This window comes from Pelodiscus sinensis, chromosome 26 (assembly GCF_049634645.1).
Source record: "Pelodiscus sinensis isolate JC-2024 chromosome 26, ASM4963464v1, whole genome shotgun sequence".
Taxonomy (NCBI): Eukaryota; Metazoa; Chordata; order Testudines; family Trionychidae; genus Pelodiscus; species Pelodiscus sinensis.
This window is the reverse complement of record NC_134736.1, coordinates 11,917,391-11,936,538: the sequence shown is the minus strand read 5'-3', so window position 1 is coordinate 11,936,538 and position 19,148 is coordinate 11,917,391. Positions and strand designations below refer to the sequence as shown.

At 51.6% G+C, this 19,148-nt stretch overlaps 1 protein-coding gene across 3 annotated transcripts in view; it reads left to right on the top strand.

Moving 5' to 3' along the window:
* LOC102452929 (endothelial cell-selective adhesion molecule-like) overlaps positions 1–15,504 on the top strand; it is a 68,305-nt gene extending 52,801 nt beyond the window's left edge. For 2 of the 3 annotated variants that reach the window (XM_075909737.1, XM_075909736.1), the window contains exons 3-7: positions 782–995; positions 2,963–3,118; positions 8,109–8,231; positions 8,757–8,895; positions 11,942–15,504. In XM_075909737.1, coding sequence (XP_075765852.1) covers positions 782–995; positions 2,963–3,118; positions 8,109–8,231; positions 8,757–8,895; positions 11,942–12,401 — 1,092 coding nt within the window. In that variant the 3' untranslated portion in view covers positions 12,402–15,504. The remainder of the gene's footprint in view (positions 1–781; positions 996–2,962; positions 3,119–8,108; positions 8,232–8,756; positions 8,896–11,941) is intronic. The other variant, XM_075909738.1, reaches the window with a different exon arrangement.
* Positions 15,505–19,148: the final 3,644 nt, after the last annotated feature.

Sequence of the window (19,148 nt, the reverse complement as noted above, 5' to 3'; positions counted from 1 at the left end):
CTTTGGGGAATCCCATTAATTACCTCTCTCCACTCAGAAAACTTACAATTTATTCCTGTCCTTTGTTTCCTGTCTTTTAAGCAGCTCTCAGTCCACGAAAGGACCTTTCTCTTATCCAATGACAACTTAAGAGTCTTTGGTGAGGGACCTTGTCAAAGGCTTTCTGGAAATCTAAGTACAGTATATCCTCTGGATCCCTCTCATCCACATGTTTGTTGACCCCCTCAAAGACAGGAGACGGATCATTTGATGGTTCCCTGTTCTATTCACTCCCTCTGGGGCACCTGGCATTGGCCACTGTCGTCAAACAGGACACTGGGCTGGATGCAGGGGCGGATGAGGGTGCCGCGGGGCCCAGGGCAGCACCGTGGGGCCCCGGGCAGCGAAATTTTGCAGTGCCCCTCCTTTGACATGGCGCATGCGCGGGGCCTCGGGAAGCGTGGGGCCCAGGGCAGCTGCCCCGCTCGCCCTGCCCTAAATCCGTCGCTGGCTGGATGGACCTTTGGCCTGACCCAGTCTGACCGTTCTTACATTCTAGTATTCTGTGGGGCATGCTTGGAGCTCTCCTTTGCTTCTGTTTTACTGCATGCTCCCCACACCCTAAGCAGGGAGGAGAGGGGGTCCATAGTAATGATCAGAGTGAAGCTTCCCCTTCAGGCCCTCTGGCCCCAGCTGTTAATGATTTTGATGAAATCTGGAGACATGCCTCTTAAAGCCAAAGCAGTTTGCCCTGCTGGCTGCAGGACTGGCAGGGGCATTGCATTCTCTTCTCTCTTCTTAGATACTGACGTATATGGATGGGACAGTGAAGGTGCAGGAGACATACCTGAAGAACCGGACTGGCTTTGTGTACTCCATGCCAGACTTCAATATCTCCATTGCCATTAACAACACCCAGGAAATGGACTCTGGCGAATACATGTGCACGGTCAACATTGTGGACGACGATACCATCAGTGGGAAGAACATAGGGCTCCTCAACCTCACAGTTCTGGGTAAATCTTCCCAGTGAAGGACCAGTGTCCTGAGCAGGGTGGAATTTGTGAGGAAAGCAGAGGGCACCTTTCCTAGACCCCAGGGATCAGCCTCTCCTGCCACCCAGTGCTGAGGCTGGGTCTGGCCACCTCCATCACTGGGCTCAGTGTGGGAGGCTGAGGCCCGTGTCCCCATCCTTGGACCCACCCTGAGGATTAGCTCCTCGCAGGTGCTCTCCAGGTACCTCTTGTTGCTCACAGGCTCAGCCCTGGAGCCTGGGTCTCCCCCTCCCTAGCCACAAAGATGCCCTGTTATTGCTATGGGGCTGGAGCAGGGCACCAGGGTTGCCCCCAATGGGGCATGCGACTCACTGCAGGGCAGTCTGTGGCAGTGCTACTGCCAGGAGGAAGGGGCGAGAAAGCGCTAAAATCGGGTTCTGTCAAAGACTTGAGTGGAATGTTGGGAGCCTGAGAGCTATGGCTGGAACCTGAGGGCAGCCAGTTACCCCGGTGATGGGTGTGGTGTGAAAGGGAGAACTGGTCTGGGTCTTTTGTCATGAGCACATCCCATAGTCCAGCGCGCTCACATAACCCTCCTGGCCCTTCGGCAAGTGCCTCAAGGTCCTGGAGCGATCCCTGACAATCTGGAAAGCTGGGACAGCAGTGAAGTAGCGACATTTGCAGATGACATAAAGTGATTTGGGGGTGTTCAGGACCATAAAGTCTTGCAAGAAATCAGAGACCAGACCAAGCCTGGGCAATGGGTGCCATGAAGTCCATTGAAATTCAGTGTAGCTAAATTTGACTGCAGGCTCCCAATTAACTGTCAGCACAGGAAAGGGATCTGAGTGTCTAGGCAGATGTTAAGAGAAACTGAAATGTTTGGGATTGTTACCTTAGAAGGGAGGTGGATAAGGGAAGGAAATGGGAAGTCTGCTGACTAACGAATCTTCTGGAGAAGGTAGATTGGGAGCATCTGCGTCAGCACAAACAAAGGCATGGTGACTGGAATTAAATGGTGGCAAATTCAAAAGCAGTAAAAGTGAATAGTTTTGCATTCAATCCCTAATTAGCTGTCGGAATTTGTTGCCACCACACAGCATTGATACCAAGAACTGAACAAGATACAAAGAGGGGTAGGCCATTTACATGGAGAGCTAGAATACCAGGGTTACCATAATCAATGCGAAGTTTTGGGGGAGGGTATTAAACTTGTTGCTTGAGAGCTTGGGCTGGTCTCTGACTGCTAGCAACCAAAATGAGACCTAATGTAGGGCAGTTAGCCTGTGCCATCATGCCATGAGGTTCTGGCATCATCCTTTGCTGCTGTCAGAGACAGGACGCTGAGCTAGGTGGACCTCAGATCTGATTCTGTCAATGCTTATGTTATAAGTGAGACTTCCCATGCAGTTGAGGGGATTTAGAAGCATGTTTCTCATTCTAGTTAGCTGAGTGGCTTGTTGCCTCAGGGGGCTAGGGCCTGGCGTAACTAGCGAGGGAAGGCTTGACTGTTCAGAAACAAACATTTCAGCAGAACCTTGGCAAAGCTGTGGCCAGACCTCGGGATCTGGCTGTTGCTGCCTGTGGCAGTGAGCTAGCTCTAAGCTGACCAGGCAAGATGTGGGTTTCAGAGCAGCAAACCTATCATCAGTGCACGGGACACAGCTGCACTGCCTTGGTGCAGTAAGGAAACGAGCCATTTACTGAGCATTGCAGATGCACTTGGAGTCAGAGAACTTTCTTAGCTTGGTCTCAGTAAATGCTGAGGAGGGGTTTTCTCTGCAGTGATGGCAGCAGAGCCGGAGCAGGGAACACCCAGGCCCAGGGTTCAAGCATACACAACAGCTTTGGTCCCAGTACTGATGAGATGGGCACTGCTCATGGCCAGTAGATGGCACCTTTTCATTTGTCAAGCTCCAGCTGGAAACAGGCCCTTTGTGATGTCTGCCTGGGAAATGCGCTAACCCATCTCCTCCCGCTCTCTCCAGTTCCCCCGTCGCCCCCCATGTGCCAGCTCCACGGGAAGCCCTACCTCGGGGGCAACGTCACCATGAGCTGCAAGTCAGCCTTCAGCAAGCCCAGCCCCAAGTACAGCTGGCAGCGCACCGCCCCCAACACCCAGGTCTTCTTTGCACCGACCCAAGGTAGGATTCCGCCCCTGCCACGAGTGCACCAGGATCCTGGCATGGCTCGGGGGGAGGGAAGTGTGGTCAGAAACTCCTGATGCTCTCCTCAGGGGGTTAAGCAGTGGGGTGATGTGGGAGAAGGGGGGGGGGAGGAGCATTATCACCAGACGCTGGCTTCCCCGTGGCATTTACCTGGCTTGTGGCCAGCTGGGAGCAGCTCCACGGACCAGGCACTCCCACATGGGCTGGGCATGCTGGTGCCATTGCAGTGTTAAAGGGGCTGGCGTACCATTCCTACCTCTCCCCCAGGCCTAACACCCGAGCGAACACACCTCTGGTGGCTCCGCAATTTAACCCCTCTGTCCAGTGTGAGCACAATGAGAAAGCCGTGTGTGACGTAGTGGGGGTACCTTGCTGGTTGCTATGCTGGGGCTGTGAGTGACCCCCACTGGCTGCTGTCGGTACCATGGCCCAGCAGGACAGGGGATGAGTCACTAGGCAAGGGTCTCTCAACCTGTCCAACCAGCTATCCCCCAGGGAGAGAAACAAAGGAAGGTAGAATGCTGCCCCTGGCTGGGGGCAGGGCTGGGAGTGAGTGAGTTAGTTTCTGTCTGGGATCATGGAGGAGACAGCCTAGGGAAAGGGGCTGGAATTTAGGGGCCCAGTCTCCCACATCTCAAGGGGGGCTGAGGCATCCTAGGCCTGCCCTGTAACCAGATGACATCTGTGCTGTGCTGTATCCTGGAGAAGCAATAAACTCCCTCTATTCTACTGGCTGGTAGAGTCTGTTCATGCCACTACGGGGGTGCAGGAGGCGGGAAAACCCCAACGCGTCATCACACCGTGATCAGTCTGACCTTGGGGATTCTGGGTGGAATTCTCAAGCTGAAAATTTCCCATTAGGGTAGAGTCTGAGCAGGGGAAACAGCAGCCCAGGAGGGGATGGGTCTGAGCACATGGAGTTGGAGGGCTTGGGTGGGAGCCTCACACCTGTCATGGTGCAGCATGGTGGAAAAAAGGTCAGGGAGTCTCGTCTCAGTTACAGATAGAATCCTTCAAACTCTCTCTGCTTTGAATGGATAATCCCTTCCCTCCCAGCCTTGTGGGAAGTCCCGTGTGTTTCTGCCAGTCATCCCGGTTCACAAGTGCAGTGGCTGCCTAATAGAGAGGAAGGACAACCTTGTGGTTAAGTTGGGGACTGGAAGAAGGTCCCCAGTTTGTCACTGATTCCCTACGTGGCTGTGGGGAAGTCACTGAATGGTTCTGGCCTTGTGTCCCCTCCCCCCCCCCGTCCTTTGTCCTGTCTATGTGGATCCAACAGGGTGTCACAAGGAGGAGAGAGAAAAATTGTTCTCCTTGGCCTTTGATGACAGGACAAGAAGCAATGAGCTTAAACTGCAGCAAGGGTGGTTTAGGTTGGACATTAGGAAAAGCTTCCTACCTGTCAGGGTGGTTATCTCCATTATTAGATATATTTAACAGCAGGTTATATAGATGTTTATCTACTCTTCATACACTGCACAGTCAACCTGTGGAACTCCTTGCCAGGGGATGTAGTGAAGACCAAGATTATAACAGGAAGTTCAAAAATGAGCTAGATAAGTTCATGTGAGGTTAGGTCCATCAATGGCTATTAGCCAGAATGGGCAGGAACGGTGTCTCTAGCCTCTGTTTGTTAGAAGCTGGGTATGGATGACAGGAGAGGGATCACTCGATGATTCCCTGTTCTGTTCATTCTCTCTGGGGCAGCTGGCACTGGCCATTGTCAGAAGATGGATTCTGGCCATACGACGATGCTTGGCCCAGGTCCACCACCACATAAGCACAGAACAAACCCAGTCCCAGTGTCTGTCTTTGCACATGTTAGTCTGCTGAGAAACAGAAACTGAAAGTCCAGGACTTTCAAGCAGCAAGAGCTGGTAGTTAGGCTGGTTCTGCTCATTTGGTCTCAGGGCTACCAACTCTAGCAACATTGGGTAAAGTGGGTTAACCACCCCTTCTTCTCTAGAAAGGGGCACAGCATGCTCTTTGTCTCAACCATCCTTTCTCAGAGGGATGATTACATTTCTGACACTTCTTTTTCTCCACGAGCCATGGTTCACAGAAAAGCGCCTGCACCTCTTGCTGTAAGACAGGTGACTCCTTCCTAATGCCCTGAGCTGTGGGTCGCAGAATCTTGTGGTGGCCAGAGAAGTGACAGCGCTGGGGGCTACATTTCAAGTAGCACTCACCGCCTTCCTTTGCCACGCAGCACAGTAGCTTTGCCCAGCAGGGTCATCTCGGATGTTAGGCACAGGGCTCTCCAAGCAGGCAGGGGCAGACTTGTTCCGGGTTTCCTCATTTAAAAGCTTTAACTGTTGTGTTCAGTGAACCAAAGTGTTGGACATGCAGGCTGCAAATGGGGAATTTGTGGTGCTGTGCTGGTAAATGATGTCCCCGAATGACAATGATTAAATTCCCACCTGATACATTTACCCACAAGCTTTCACATCCACACCTGTGTCAGAACCCCCAAAGCAAGCAATGGACTCTTAAGCCACTTCACAGCCCATCCTCTTGCTTCCTTCTACCCCCCTCCACATAGCTCCCATACACCATGGTTTGGGGGTTGATCCCTGCACCCTCCCACATTCCTGGTCCTTCTCACATGACCAGAGAACAGCAATTCCTGAATTCCAGAGATGCAAACAATTGTATGTTTATTGGGGTCTGCCTCCAGCAAGCATGAATCCAGTTTCATTTCCTTTCTTCCACTGTACCCATGTTTTTTCGCACTCACTTCGGCTAAGTCTAGACTACATCCCTTTATCACAAAAGGGATGTAAATTAGACGTATCGCAATTGCTAATGAAGCGGGGATTTAAATCTCCCTCGCTTCATTAGCATAAAAATGGCTGCCGCTTTTTTCCCCGCACGGAGCTTTGTTGGAAAAAAGCACCAGTCTAGACACTGATCCCGGACTAATGCGCTAAGTGACACAAGATGGGATGAAGATGGGCAGCCCTTAGTGGGTAAAGAACAGGTTAGGAACTATTTAGAAAAGCTAAATGTACACAAATCCATGGGTCCGGACTTAATGCATCCGAGGGTACTGAAGGAGTTAGCAAATGTCATTGAGGAGCCTTTGGCCATTATCTCTGAAAAGTCGTGGAGATCGGGAGAGATCCCAGATGATTGGAAAAAGGCAAATGTAGTGCCCATCTTCAAAAAAGGGAAGAAGGACGATCCAGGGGACTATAGGCCGGTCAGTCTTACCTCGGTTCCTGAAAAAATCATGGAAGGGATCCTTAAGAAATCCATTTTGAGGTACTTGGAAGAGAGGAAAGTGATTAGGAATAGTCAGCATGGATTCACAAAGGGCAAGTCGTGCCTGACCAATCTGATTAGCTTCTATGATGAGGTAACTGGCTCTGTGGATGTGGGAAAGTCAGTGGATGTGATATACTTTGACTTTAGCAAGGCTTTTGATATGGTCTCCCACAATATTCTTGCCAGCAAGTTAAGGGAATGTGGATTGGATAAATGGACTGTAAGATGGATAGAAAGCTGGCTAGAAGGCCGGGCCCAGCGGGTAGTGATCAACAGCTCGATGTCAGGATGGCGGTCAGTTTCTAGCGGAGTGCCCCAAGGTTCGGTTCTAGGACTGGTTTTGTTTAATATCTTTATTAATGTCCTGGATGAGGGGATGGATTGCACCCTCAGCAAGTTTGTAGATGACACTAAGCTAGGGGGAGAGGTAGATACGCTTAAGGGCAGAGATAGGATCCAGAGTGACTTAGACAAATTGGAGGATTGGGCCACAAGAAATCTGATGAGGTTCAACAAGGACAAGTGCAGAGTCCTGCACTTGGGACGGAAGAATCCCAAGTATTGTTACAAGCTGGGGACCAACCAGCTAAGTAGTAGTTCTGCAGAGAAGGACCTAGGGGTTACAGTGGATAAGAAGCTGGATATGAGTCAACAGTGTGCCCCTGTAGCCAAGAAGGCTAATGGCATATTAGGTTGCATTAAGGTTAAAAGCATTTCCGGAAAATCATGCCAGTGTAGACGTAGCCTAGGTGTTTAAGTCTCGGCTTGACAAAGCCCTGGCTGGGTTGATTTAGTTGGGATTGGTCCTGCCTAGAGCAGAGGGCTGGACTTGATGACCTTCTGAGGTCTCTTCCAGCTCTATGATTCTATGATTAATTTATTTAACCTATGCCTTAACCAATATTTCTACAGAAAATAAACTAGCCAACCCTAATAGATTGTAACATGATGATCTAGCCCATGAGTTCCCAAATTGGAGGGCATGCCCCCCTGGGGGGGGGGGGGAACGTGTAGAAATTCCAGTGGGGCCATGAGGCGACCCAGCCTCCCCTTGCATCAAGTTTTGCTGCCCTGTTCAAATCCTTTTTTCCTTTTTTTTTTCTGCTCAACAAGTTTTGCTGCTCTTTTTTGGGGGAGGGGGGGCGTGAGGGTTTTTCAAAAATCAGAAAGGGGGGCATGATGCCAAAAAGTTTGGGAACCACTGATCTAACCAATTATATCCCACCACCTTTATTGGCTCACACCCAGCAAAATGAATTACACAGGAGACAGTGACAAACAATAGAGAGATGGGGAGTGGGCCCTGGCTGGACAGAAAGCACTCAGCCTGTTTCTAGGTTCTTACCTTTATCTGTAGGCCATAGATAACAGCCCCTGTGGTTGGACTGGGCCTTATTTCAATGGGGTTGTTCTGGACTGGTTTGAAATGTACCAGAAGCCTTAGCTTCAGAACAAGGCCTCAGATTAACAGACCGGATATTGATTCTTTGTTCTTAGATTTTCAGGCCTTTACAGGGAGGCCTTACTATCTCTGTCCTAACACACACCACAACCCTAACACTGCTCCCAGAGCAAGCCCAGCCTTTCAGCTGGTTGCTTTAATTCCCCTGCGTACCTTGTGCCCGATAGGCAGGTGGGGAAAAATTTCATTAGCAGTCGTTTGGACTTTGCAGTTGTTTTATTAAAATTGATTTTGCAGACCTTGCGCGAGGGACCCTGATGTTAAGGAACCTCTCCAAGGACATGTCTGGGGTGTACGTCTGTACGGCAGCTAATATAGCTGGCAGCTCCAAGTGCAACATCACCCTGGAGGTGAATTCACGTGAGTATGCTCCTCGAGCAGTGAGCTCTGTGCTCCTGGAACCCGAGTGGGTAGCCTAGATCTGCCCTTAGTGTTGTATGTGCCCCAGGTCAATGTAAGGCAAAGTTTAGACCCCCCAAGGGGAGGAACCTGGGAATAGCTGAGGGATTTCAGCCTGCTGTGAAGGGAAGCAAAGTGCTTGTGACCTGGGTGATGCTTCTGCAGACCTGGTGTGTGCAGACCATGCAGAAGCTTGTCACCAGGGATTATTAACGCTAGCTGCATGTCACCGCTAGCAGCACGTGGCCCAGCTGGCAGGAAAGGTCAAAAAGATCCTGCAGGAGATGAGGGAGGGGGATTATTGTGCCATGGGGTGGCCCCACTCCTGAATCAACAGGCTGGCCCCATAACTTCCCCTGCCCCGATTGCAAGACACATGGGGGAAGCCCAGCTTTGCAAGGGGGAAGCTGTCCATGCTGACCTTGGTGCTATGCTGCTCTGGCCCTAGCATGCCCCACTCTGAGCTCTCTCCCTGGTTCTCTCTAGCACTCAGTGCCGCCGTGATTGCCGGAGCTGTGGTTGGGTCTCTCATTGGCGTTGGCTTGATGATCTTGTTTGTGCTCCAAATGTTCATCTATCGCAACAAGAAGAAAGATGCGCAGGAGGAAATGGCCAACGAGATCAAGTGAGAGTCTAGCATTGCTGGGCAAAGCCTGCATGGCAAGTCCAAGCACCGCCTGGGCACCACACTGTGGGCTCAGACTTTCAGCTGGAAGGGAAGATGAGGGTTTGCAGCCAGAAAGGCACAACAGACACAAAGCCACCATTTGTGATCATAGGGCTGCCATCACTCAGGAGGTCCGTCCTATGCAGTGTGTGCAATAAAGCCCCAGCTCCCCCAGTCATGTGAATATTGAGACTCTCAGCTTTCATGGCAAACCATTTCTAGTCCTCTGGGGTGAGGGGAGAAGCTTGAAAACCTGCCACCCAAAGGTTACAACATAAGGCAATGTTTTTAAAACCCAGGTTGATTGATTTTAATCTCTCATAATTCAGTGCTTAGGGCTGCAGCGAGCTTCCAGTGCCGACTGCTGCTGGCAGTGCTGACTCTAAGGGTGTGTCTAGACTACACAGTTTTGTCGACAAAACTATACCTGTGTCTACACTTCTGCTGAGTTCTGTCGACATAACGTCGACAGAACTCAGCAGTTTTGTTGACGCTGGTAAACCTCATTTTACGAGGCATAACGCCTTCTGTCAACAGAGTTTCTGTCAACAGAAGGTGTTATTGCCTGTAAACTGTCCTTTGCGTCTACACTACCATGTCGACAAAGCAGCTTGTCTAGACGCTCTTTGTCGACAGAAGTTTTGTCGACAGTATCTGTCGACAAAACTTCTGTCGACAGAAGCCTGTAGTCTAGATGTACCCTAAGTGAAGGTTACTGACACTTTCTATTATCAGACTCTGTAACTGTTTAGTCTGAAATTTTCTAGTGCAGAGGGAGGGATGGCTCAGTGGTTTGAGCATTGGCTTGCTAAACCCAGCGTTGGGAGCTCAATCCTTGAGAGCCTCTGTGGCAAATCTGTCAGGGGTGGTACTCGGTCCTGCTATGAGGGCAGGGGACTAGATTCAATGACCTCTCACGATCCCTTCCAGTTCTATGAGATAGGAATATCTCCATATATTATGAAAGGGGTTTGCCTCAGACTGAATTTTGTTCCAACCAAAATGATTAAGCCATTTCTGAGAATGGGATGATGGGAAAACATGTAGTTTGAGCCATGTTGAAAAGCTCCAGGGGCCTTCACGCTTTAGCGCAGGGTCTTGACATTTGGAGGGGGGGGCGTATCAAGGAAGGGCCTTTTGCTGTTCCTATGAAAATGTACCCAAATGGGATTGGCTGATGAGCCTTTGAGAAACCTCAGTTCACACATGCTGCATAAAGTTCTTAAGTTAGCAGCTAATATTGCTGAAGATTCTGCCTGCACTGAGCATGCTCCATCCCCCCACAGGGTCCACATGTCTCAGAGGGGTTGCCACATCCGTCTGTAGGTGTACACACAAGGAATCCTGTGGCACCTTAGAGACTAACAAACCTCCTTGTTAGTGCCCATGTGTGAGCACGTTTAACTCGCAGGGTCCCACATGTACAGAGCAAGTGAGACTGTGGGCTTTCTCCATCCTGGAGTATAGGAAGAGGAGCGAGGTTTTCTTTGCAATTGCTCCTTCCTGCTGAGAGCAGCCAGGCCTGTCTCCCCGGTGCTCTCTGTCTCTCCTCCCACAGTGGCACCCGAGCAACCAGAAGGGAGGAACTAGCTTGGCTGGAACACATGGGGGAGGTAAGAGGTGCCATGCTCTATGCCTGAGCACTTAAGGGGAGGCAGCCACTCTGCAGTGAGGCTATGGCCAAAGTGTGGAGGCCTTGGGGGCAAGAGCAGGGCAGGGCAGCACTAGATGGGGAGCAGCACAAGCTGCAGGCTGGAGCGGGATCGGGGGTTGCCTGTGCAGCAGGGCTGCCACTCTCGCTGGTGATGGGGAGGTGGGTAGCAGAAAAGAAAGGAAAAATGTTAGAAGGTCCTGCCTGTGCCCGCTGCTGCCCCCTGCCAGACATGGGGGAAAGGCACCGTGCCCAGGAGTTCACTTTTTCCTCCTCAGACTGCTGTTGCTCCCCCTCCTGTTTCTCCCCTCTTGCCTCTGTCTTGGTCCCCCCCGGCTAACCAGGTGCACAGAGAGGATCTGCTCTCAGGAGCAGGGCAGGAGATGGGGAGGACACTGCATAACATGCCAGGACTAGCAGCCCCCATTGTGCACAAACGTGAACCCCAAAGGGTGACAACTCAGCGCTAGCCTCTACCAGTCAGCCACATGTGAGGGGAACAGGGGCAGTTTCCCTTTCTGCCGGAAGGGGGAACAGCTGGTGATCGGTGGCTGGACATAGCCTGGGAGGGGCTGGCCACTGGAGCCAGCACCACACACACAGGATGCAGCTGCCTGGAGCGCTGTGAAATGTGGGGCAATGTTATCCCCATTCTGTGGGACCTACACAGCTGCATATTCAGTGTGTACATAAAGCTGGCTCTGCAAGGAGAAGAGGGGCATGAGCCCAGGTGAGGAGGAAGCAGTGGGAGTCAGGAGGCAATGCAGAGCAACTGGGAAGGTGGACAGGTGGTGGAGGTAGCAGGGTCTCTAACCATTAGAAAACACTCCCTCCAGAGCTCGGGGTTGAGTCCTGAGTCTCTGCATTCCTCTGCTGTCAGAAAATAGCTGGGAACCTCCTGGCAAAGTCCCTCTTAGCGCTGTCTTGTGTATGCCCTGCCTAGAGGCTAGCAGCCAGCCACTGTGGCCCAGTGCTCTGTGAGCGTGGCTGGTAGTACTTCATGCCAAGGCGTTGCCTCTAGCTTGCACAGGCAGCCTGTCCTGAGCATTGCCCAGCTTTGAGCACTTGGACTGCAACCCTCATGTCCCTTTGGGTTTGAATGTCATCTGGTCTCCAGACCAAACTGGCCAAGTTCCAACCCAGTCTGCAGGCACCACAGGCTGACTTGAGGCTTGGCAGCCATTTGTCAGCTCCTGGGAGGTCCTCCTTGGTGCATGGAATGGCCCCACTGGAGGCCAGTGGTGCTGTCAGTCTCAGGTCCAGTTTCCAGTCGTGCTGGGGGAGGGAGGCCCGCGGGGGGTGAATACAGAGACCCTCCAGCACTGATGCTCGCTCGCTCTGCTTGCCTTGCAGGGAGGACGCTGTTGCTCCAAAGACGCTTTCTTGGGCAAAAAGTTCCGGTTCTGACATTGTCTCCAAGAACGGCACCTTGTCCTCTGTGCACACACCCCGGGAACACAAGCTGTACCCAGCCAAGCCCGCCTCAGACACCGCATCCATCACCACTGCCACTGGCAGCACCGTGGGCTACAAACCTCCCTACATCCACCCCCGGAGCCAGACCCTGACCCCCACACCCAGTGTGTCCAGCCAGAGCCTGCCCCTCTACTTCCCACCAGCATTGAACGGCAGCCACTACCCTGCCTCTGTGCCAAGCAACAGGAACACTCTGCACAGGACAAATGGGGCACAGCTACAGGCCCCCCAGCAGGAGCTCACTGGCCACCAAGGGCTAACCACCTCTACCCTGACCAGAATGGGGGCGGTGCCAGTCATGGTGCCTGCTCAGAGCCAGGCAGGCTCCCTGGTGTAAGCACCCAGTTGCTGGGTGCCCTTTGCATGCTGCGGAGGCTGAGGAAATGGCTGTTAACCCTAAGTGAAGCAGACTGGAAACATAATAACAAAGCTGCCTCCATGCCCGTCTGCATCAGGACTGAGCATGTGAGGTGGAGCCGTGTAGGAGCTTCCTAGGGGATAAGCATCCCCAGAGACACTCTCTGCCAGCTCTCAGCAGTATCCTTCCAGCCCCAGCTTGGGTCCCTGCCCCACCCACAAGAACTAGGAGCCAGCCTGAGTCCCCTCTGTGGGGTGGCCACAGCAGAATCTGTTTATTGGAGGAATACCGCTGCTTGTGATGTCTGCTCGCCTGGCTCTGGATACCACCCCCAGCCATTTCTTGTAGGAGAGGGGGTTTCAACCTTTTTTCAGCTGTAGACCCGTAACAAATGTCGAAGTGGGGGTGTCCCACTTTGAAAATTCAGTCTGTGGTCCGCTGCAGTGCTCCAGCACAGATGTCTTAGACTGCAGATTTCCGCTGTAAATGTTGCATGTGCTTGGCACAGCGTTTGCCACCATGTGAGACAGGGCCCTGGCCTTGCATGGTTACTGCAGCACTCCCAGGCTTTGCCCTGGAGATGGGGTATTCACATGCGCTTGGTTGCTCAGAAACACAGAATGCTTTTTGTGGGGTCTGGAATGTGGTTTTCATAGTAGCCTTTGGCAGACCCCTTAGACAGCTGGCAGGCCCAAGGGGGTGCAGGTTGAAGAACACTGCTGCAGGAAAAGCCTGCTGAGGTCAGAGGGTCTGAACCCATCCCCAGCATTTCAGCACTGGGTAGAAGTGGAACCTGTCAGAATGGGCTGCCCGTCTCTTGGGCTGACACAGGGAGGTGCTGCGGTAAACCGACCCCAGCATCGGCCTGGTTCAGCCTGAGGGAGCTGTCAGCACAGGGCTTGAGAGATCCACTTGTGTGGGGGGACTGGGACCGCTCAGCCAATGGTGTCCAGGAAATTCACTGCATTGTGGGGTGAGGGTGTCCTGGGTGCGACCCCACACCTGGCAGAGCAGGAAGGGAGTTCACTCATGGCTTGCAAATGGTGTCCACGAGGGAAGCAGAAGCAGCGTGCTGGGAGCATGCACAGGTCTGGGTGGCATTTGCTTGGGGATGGCGGGGGAAGGGGGAGGCAGCCAGTATGTGTCTTACTTGGAGCAGCAGCCCAGGGGCTCAAGTGCCTCCCTCAGAGAGAGAGTGCCCCTTCTATGTCATCATCCAGCAGAGGTGCAGGGCCTTGGCTGGGAGGCCTAAGTGGGCTAGAGGGATTTGCCCCTGGGTCTTGCTGTGAAGACCTGCCCTTGGTCTGGGCCTGGGAGTAGCTTCAGCCCTGTGGCTGGCAGACATTCTCTGCTTCCTCATACTGACATTCATAGGCCCTGTTCTGCCTGGGCCTGGGGATCTCACCCCATCGTCTGCTCTCTGAGTTCACCAAAGCCGCCTCTTCCAGGTGGCAGGAGACAGGCCAGAGTCTCTCCTGGGTTCTTCCATGGAGCTACATTTTGCAAAGGGTCTCCTACACCTGAGGCCATGCCCAGCCCTAGGGGAACAGAGCCTCCACAGCTTCCTGCCAAGGGCTGGCTGTGAGTGTGAGCTAGAGACGTTGTGTAATGCTCTAGAGCAGGGGTGGACAATAATTTCTGGTGGGGGCCAATCCAAGATTTTGGAAAGTGGTCAAGGACTGCACTTTTCTGTGGAGGAGGTGCAGGGTCTAGGATGGAAGTTGGGTGCAGAAGGGTGTATGGAGTAAGGGACTGGGGTTGAAGAGACCATGTCAGGTCTGAGAGGAAGTTTGGGTGAAAGAGAGGGTTGTGACCTGGGTCAGGAGATGGGTGTAGGGTCAGGGATGGAGGGAGGGTGCAGGAGAGGATTCTGGCCTGGGGGAGGAGTATGGGGGGGCTGCATGGTCTGGGAGGGAGTTGTGACTTGGGGCAGTGGGGTGTAGAAGGTTTGGAAGATGACTTGGTGGAGGGAGTTGGGGTGTGGGAAGGGCAGTGGTGCCAGATGCAGGCTGTGGCTGGGAGGTGCTTACCTAAGCATCTCCTGGCTTACAGCAGCCCCAATTGCAGGCTGGGCTTCCTGCCTGCTGTAGCTCCAGAGCATTGAAAATGCAGCCAGCTCCCTCCATGTGGCTCTCAACTCCAGGGCTGCATCTAGACTGGCAAAATCTTGCCACCTGTCTACACTGGCTGTGAGTATTTGCTCAAGAACACTGACGTTGTAATGTACAAAATCAGTGGTTCTTGCGCAAATACTCCGATGCTCCCGCTCAGGGATAAGGCCTCTTGTGCAAGTATTCGTGTGCAAGAGGGCCAGTGTAGACAGCCAAGTTGATTTCTTGCGCAAGAAAGCTCCGATGGCTAAAATGGACATCGGAGTTTTCTTGCGCAAGAGAGCGTCTACACTGGCACGGATGCTTTTGCGCAAAAGCAAATCTTTTGCACAAAATCATGCCAGTCTAGACGCAGCCCAGGAGTGGGGAGAGGCTTGCACCACCCCCATGCTCCAGGCCAATCTTTCAGCTCCCATTGGCTGGCTGTTTCTTGCCAATAGGAGCTAAGGATGAGTGGGGAGATCACCTGAAGCCTCCCTCTCCCTCCGGAGAAGAGAGTCCAGCGGAGCAGCCCTACATTTCAAATAGTGGTTACTGCATTCCTGCGGATCCCAGGAGGGGCGTCCGTGGGCCGGATCAGGTGGCTTGGCAGGCAGATTGCAGCCTGTGAGAGGTATCTTGCCCACCCCTTCTCTAGAGTAACCATGTAGTCTCATATCCTAGCAGCTGATTTGTAATGACTCCTTCAGCATTTTAATTCATACTGTGCAATTACTACCTTGGTTTATTTAATGGACTCCTTAAATTGTGTATATTCACCTTTTTTAAAATAACATAATTTATTCCTGTTGATACTAACCACTCTTCCCGCCCACTGTAACCGTTATCCATCTTGTGCCAGCTATTTCTAGATCTCCACCAGACTCCTCCTGGCTGTGATGGGGAGGCACTGAGAGATTATTTGTGTGTATAATTTTAAATGTAATATTTTTCATAAGTGACCATTAAAAGTATTTCTGTTTTTATATTTAAAATAGTGCTGAGCTAGCTGTGTTGCTGGGGGGGGGGCGGGATGGAGTGGGGTAAACAGGAGCCCTTGAGATCTGTGCCACCTCCTCTCGCTGTCTCACAGTGGGCAAAGGAAGCTGCCTGCAAACTTGTGCTCGTAGCTGCCATGAAGCAGCAGGCAAGGTAGGCAAGCAAGCGGAAAAGCTGACAGCCAGCTGTCCAGGGGGGTCCCCTTTGAGCACGAGCCTCAGACAGCAGCCACACCAAGCAACTACTGACCTGATGCCCTGTCAGAACCGGTTTCAGCTGCCCTTAAATGCGCCCCAGCGTCCAATCGGTGTGGATGTGCTAGTTCGAATTAGCAAAATGCTAATTCAAACTGGTTTTTAAGTCTAGATGCACTAATTTGAATTAGCTTAGCTTAATTCAAATTAATTTGAACTGTTAGTTCGAATTAGTGCTGTAGTGTAGACATACCCTTAGAGATTAACGATATATACATATTTAGTCAGTGAAGATGGAGAAATAACAACAGAAAACATTGAAATGGCAAAGGCGCTTAATGACTTCTTTGTTTCAGTTTTACCCAAGAAGTTTGATGGTGACAGGATGCCTACTATATTGAATGCTAGTGGAAATGGGGTAGATGTAAAAGTTAAAATAAAAAAAGAACAAGTTAAAAATTACTTAGAAAAAGTAGATGTCTGCAAGTCACCAGGACCCGATGAAATGCATCCTTAGAATACTTAAGGAGCTGATAGAGAAGGTATCTGAGCCTTTAGCTATCTATCATCTTTGAAAAGTCATGGACGTCAGAAGAGATTCCAGAAGACTGGAAAGGGGCAAATATAGTGCCCAACTATAAAAAGGGGAATAGCCACCCAGGAAATTACAGACCAGTCAGTTTAACCTCTGTGCCAGGGAAGGGCATGGAGCAGGTAATTGAGGAATTCATCAGCAAACAGCTGGAATAAAATAAGGTGATAAGTAACAATCAGCATGGATTTGTAAAGACCAAATCATGTCAAACCCATCTGATAGCTTTCTTTGATAAGATAATAAGCCTTGTGGATAAGGGAGCAGAGGTGAACATGGTACCTAGACTTGAGTAAGGCATTTGACATGGTTTCAAATGTCTTTATCAAAAAACTAGGGCAGTGTTTCTCAACCTTTTTTTATAAAGTACCTCTTTAAAAAAAATGTCAAGTATCCCCAGTACCTGCAGTTTTCAGAAACACACACATTTTTTCTACCATTGCAACACATTTGTTTAAACAACTTAATCGTAGCCAGGTGAGTAATGAAATTTTTGGGTGTAAAAAGTACCAAAATAATAAAACACTGTAAAACTTAAAAATTCAGTTTTCTCCAAATTTCAGTTCTGTTCATATACCCCCCCGAGACTTTTCTCGTGTACCCCTAAGGGCACTCGTACCATTGGTTGAGAAACACTGAGCTAGAGAAATACAACCTACATGGGGCAACTAGAAGGTGTGTGCATAAATGCCTGGATAACCTTCTCAGAGAGCAGTTACTAATGGTTCACAGTCATGCTGTACATGTGCAGAACTGGAGAAACGCATAAAGAGTGGGCGTTACAGGCAGACAGACACAGCACTGGTACCAGGCTCATAGAAACAGCCAGGGTGGGGCAAAGTGCAACAATGGGGAGGGAGTGCATCCCCCCCCCATGATAAACAGTCACACAGAATGGGGCAGCCGAGTTAGTTGCACGCACAGATGGGGGGAGAGGGAAGAGTTCAACTCTTGTGGTGCATTGTGGCACGAGGCTCTAACTGCCATGCGGTAGCTGCTCCTCTAGTGTCCATCGTGCAGCAAAAAGCAGTGGTCACGTGATCCTGGGGCCTCACTTCATGGTGGCATGTGTGACACAAGGTGCGCACGTACTCTTCCACTGAGCGAAAGTGACGTTGACCCAGTGACGTTGGAAGCTGACTGGGTAAGTGCTCTATTGCATCCCCTGAGAACAGCACCCCACCAAAAATTACTACCCACTCCTGATCTAGAGAAAGGGGTAAACAGGGAGGTGGCAAAATTTGCAGATGATACCAAACTGCTCAAGATCGTTAAGACTAAAGCAGACTGTGAAGAGCTTCAAAAAGTTCTCACCAAACTAAGTGATTGGGCAACAAAATGGCAAATGAATGTAATGTTGATGAATGTAAAAATAATCCCACCTATACATACAGGCTGTGTCTAGACTGGCAAGCTTTTCCGCAAAACTTGCCAGCTGTCTACACTGGCCGCTTGAATTTCTGCAAGATCACTGACTTCCTACGGTCTGAAATCAGTGCTTCTTGTGGAAATACTATGCTGCTCCTGTTCGGGCAAAAGTCCCTTTTGCACAAAGCTTTTGCGAAAAAGGGCCAGTGTAGACAGCTCAGCTTTAGTTTGCGCAAAAAAGCCCCAATCGCGAAAATGGTGATCAGGGCTATTTTGCGCAAAAGCGCGTCTAGATTGGCACGGATGCTTTTCCGCAAAAAGTGCTTTTGTGGAAAAGCGTCCGTGCCAATCTAGATGCTCTTTTCTGCAAATGCTTTTAACGGAAAACTGTTCCGTTTTAAGCATTTGCAGAAAATCATGCCAGTCCAGACGTAGCCACGATGTGATGGGGATTAATTTGGCTGCAACTACTCAAGAAAGAGATCGAGAAGTCATTATGGATACTTCTCTGAAACCATCCACTCAGTGTACAGCCGCAGTCAAAAAAATAAACACAATGTTAGGAATCATTTAAAAGAGGATAGCGAATAAGACAGAGAATATCTCATTGCTCTTAGAGAAGAAACAGGTGACCCAGAAGCAAATGGGGTAGAAAGGACTATGTTATTGCATACGCACATTTACCATGGATATTCAATATAATGTCAGAGTGGCAGCACCCTGTTGTTAATCAGACCCTTTTATCTATATTAGTATGTTAATTCACGTGTCTATCACTACTTTTCCTAAAGCCTTATCATATATATAGTAGCCCAGTGTCTGTGCGTCTGTAACGCTGACATACACAGCCACGCCCCGGGACTGTACATCAGCGCCCCCCCCACCGTCCCCTTCCTCCCTGGTGGTTCGGCCAGCCCCACGCCCCCCCCCCAATGCTGCTTCCCTCTCCCCTTCCTCTGACCCCCCCATCCTCCCCTCCAGCCCCATGCCCCCCCCATGCTGCTTCCCTCTCCCCTTCCTCTGACCCCCCCATCCTCCCCTCCAGCCCCATGCCCCCCCCATGCTGCTTCCCTCTCCCCTTCCTCTGACCCCCCCCATCCTCCCCTCCAGCCCCCCGCCCCCCCAATGCTGCTTCCCTCTCCCCTTCCTCTGACCCCCCCATCCTCCCCTCCAGCCCCATGCCCCCCCCATGCTGCTTCCCTCTCCCCTTCCTCTGACCCCCCCGTCCTCCCCTCCAGCCCCATGCCCCCCCCATGCTGCTTCCCTCTCCCCTTCCTCTGACCCCCCCGTCCTCCCCTCCAGCCCCATGCCCCCCCCATGCTGCTTCCCTCTCCCCTTCCTCTGACCCCCCCATCCTCCCCTCCAGCCCCCCGCCCCCCCCAATGCTGCTTCCCTCTCCCCTTCCTCCCACCCCCCATTCTCCCCCCCAGCTCCCAACCCCCCCCCCTCCCCGGTGCTGTGTCGCTCCCGCAGGGCCCCTGGG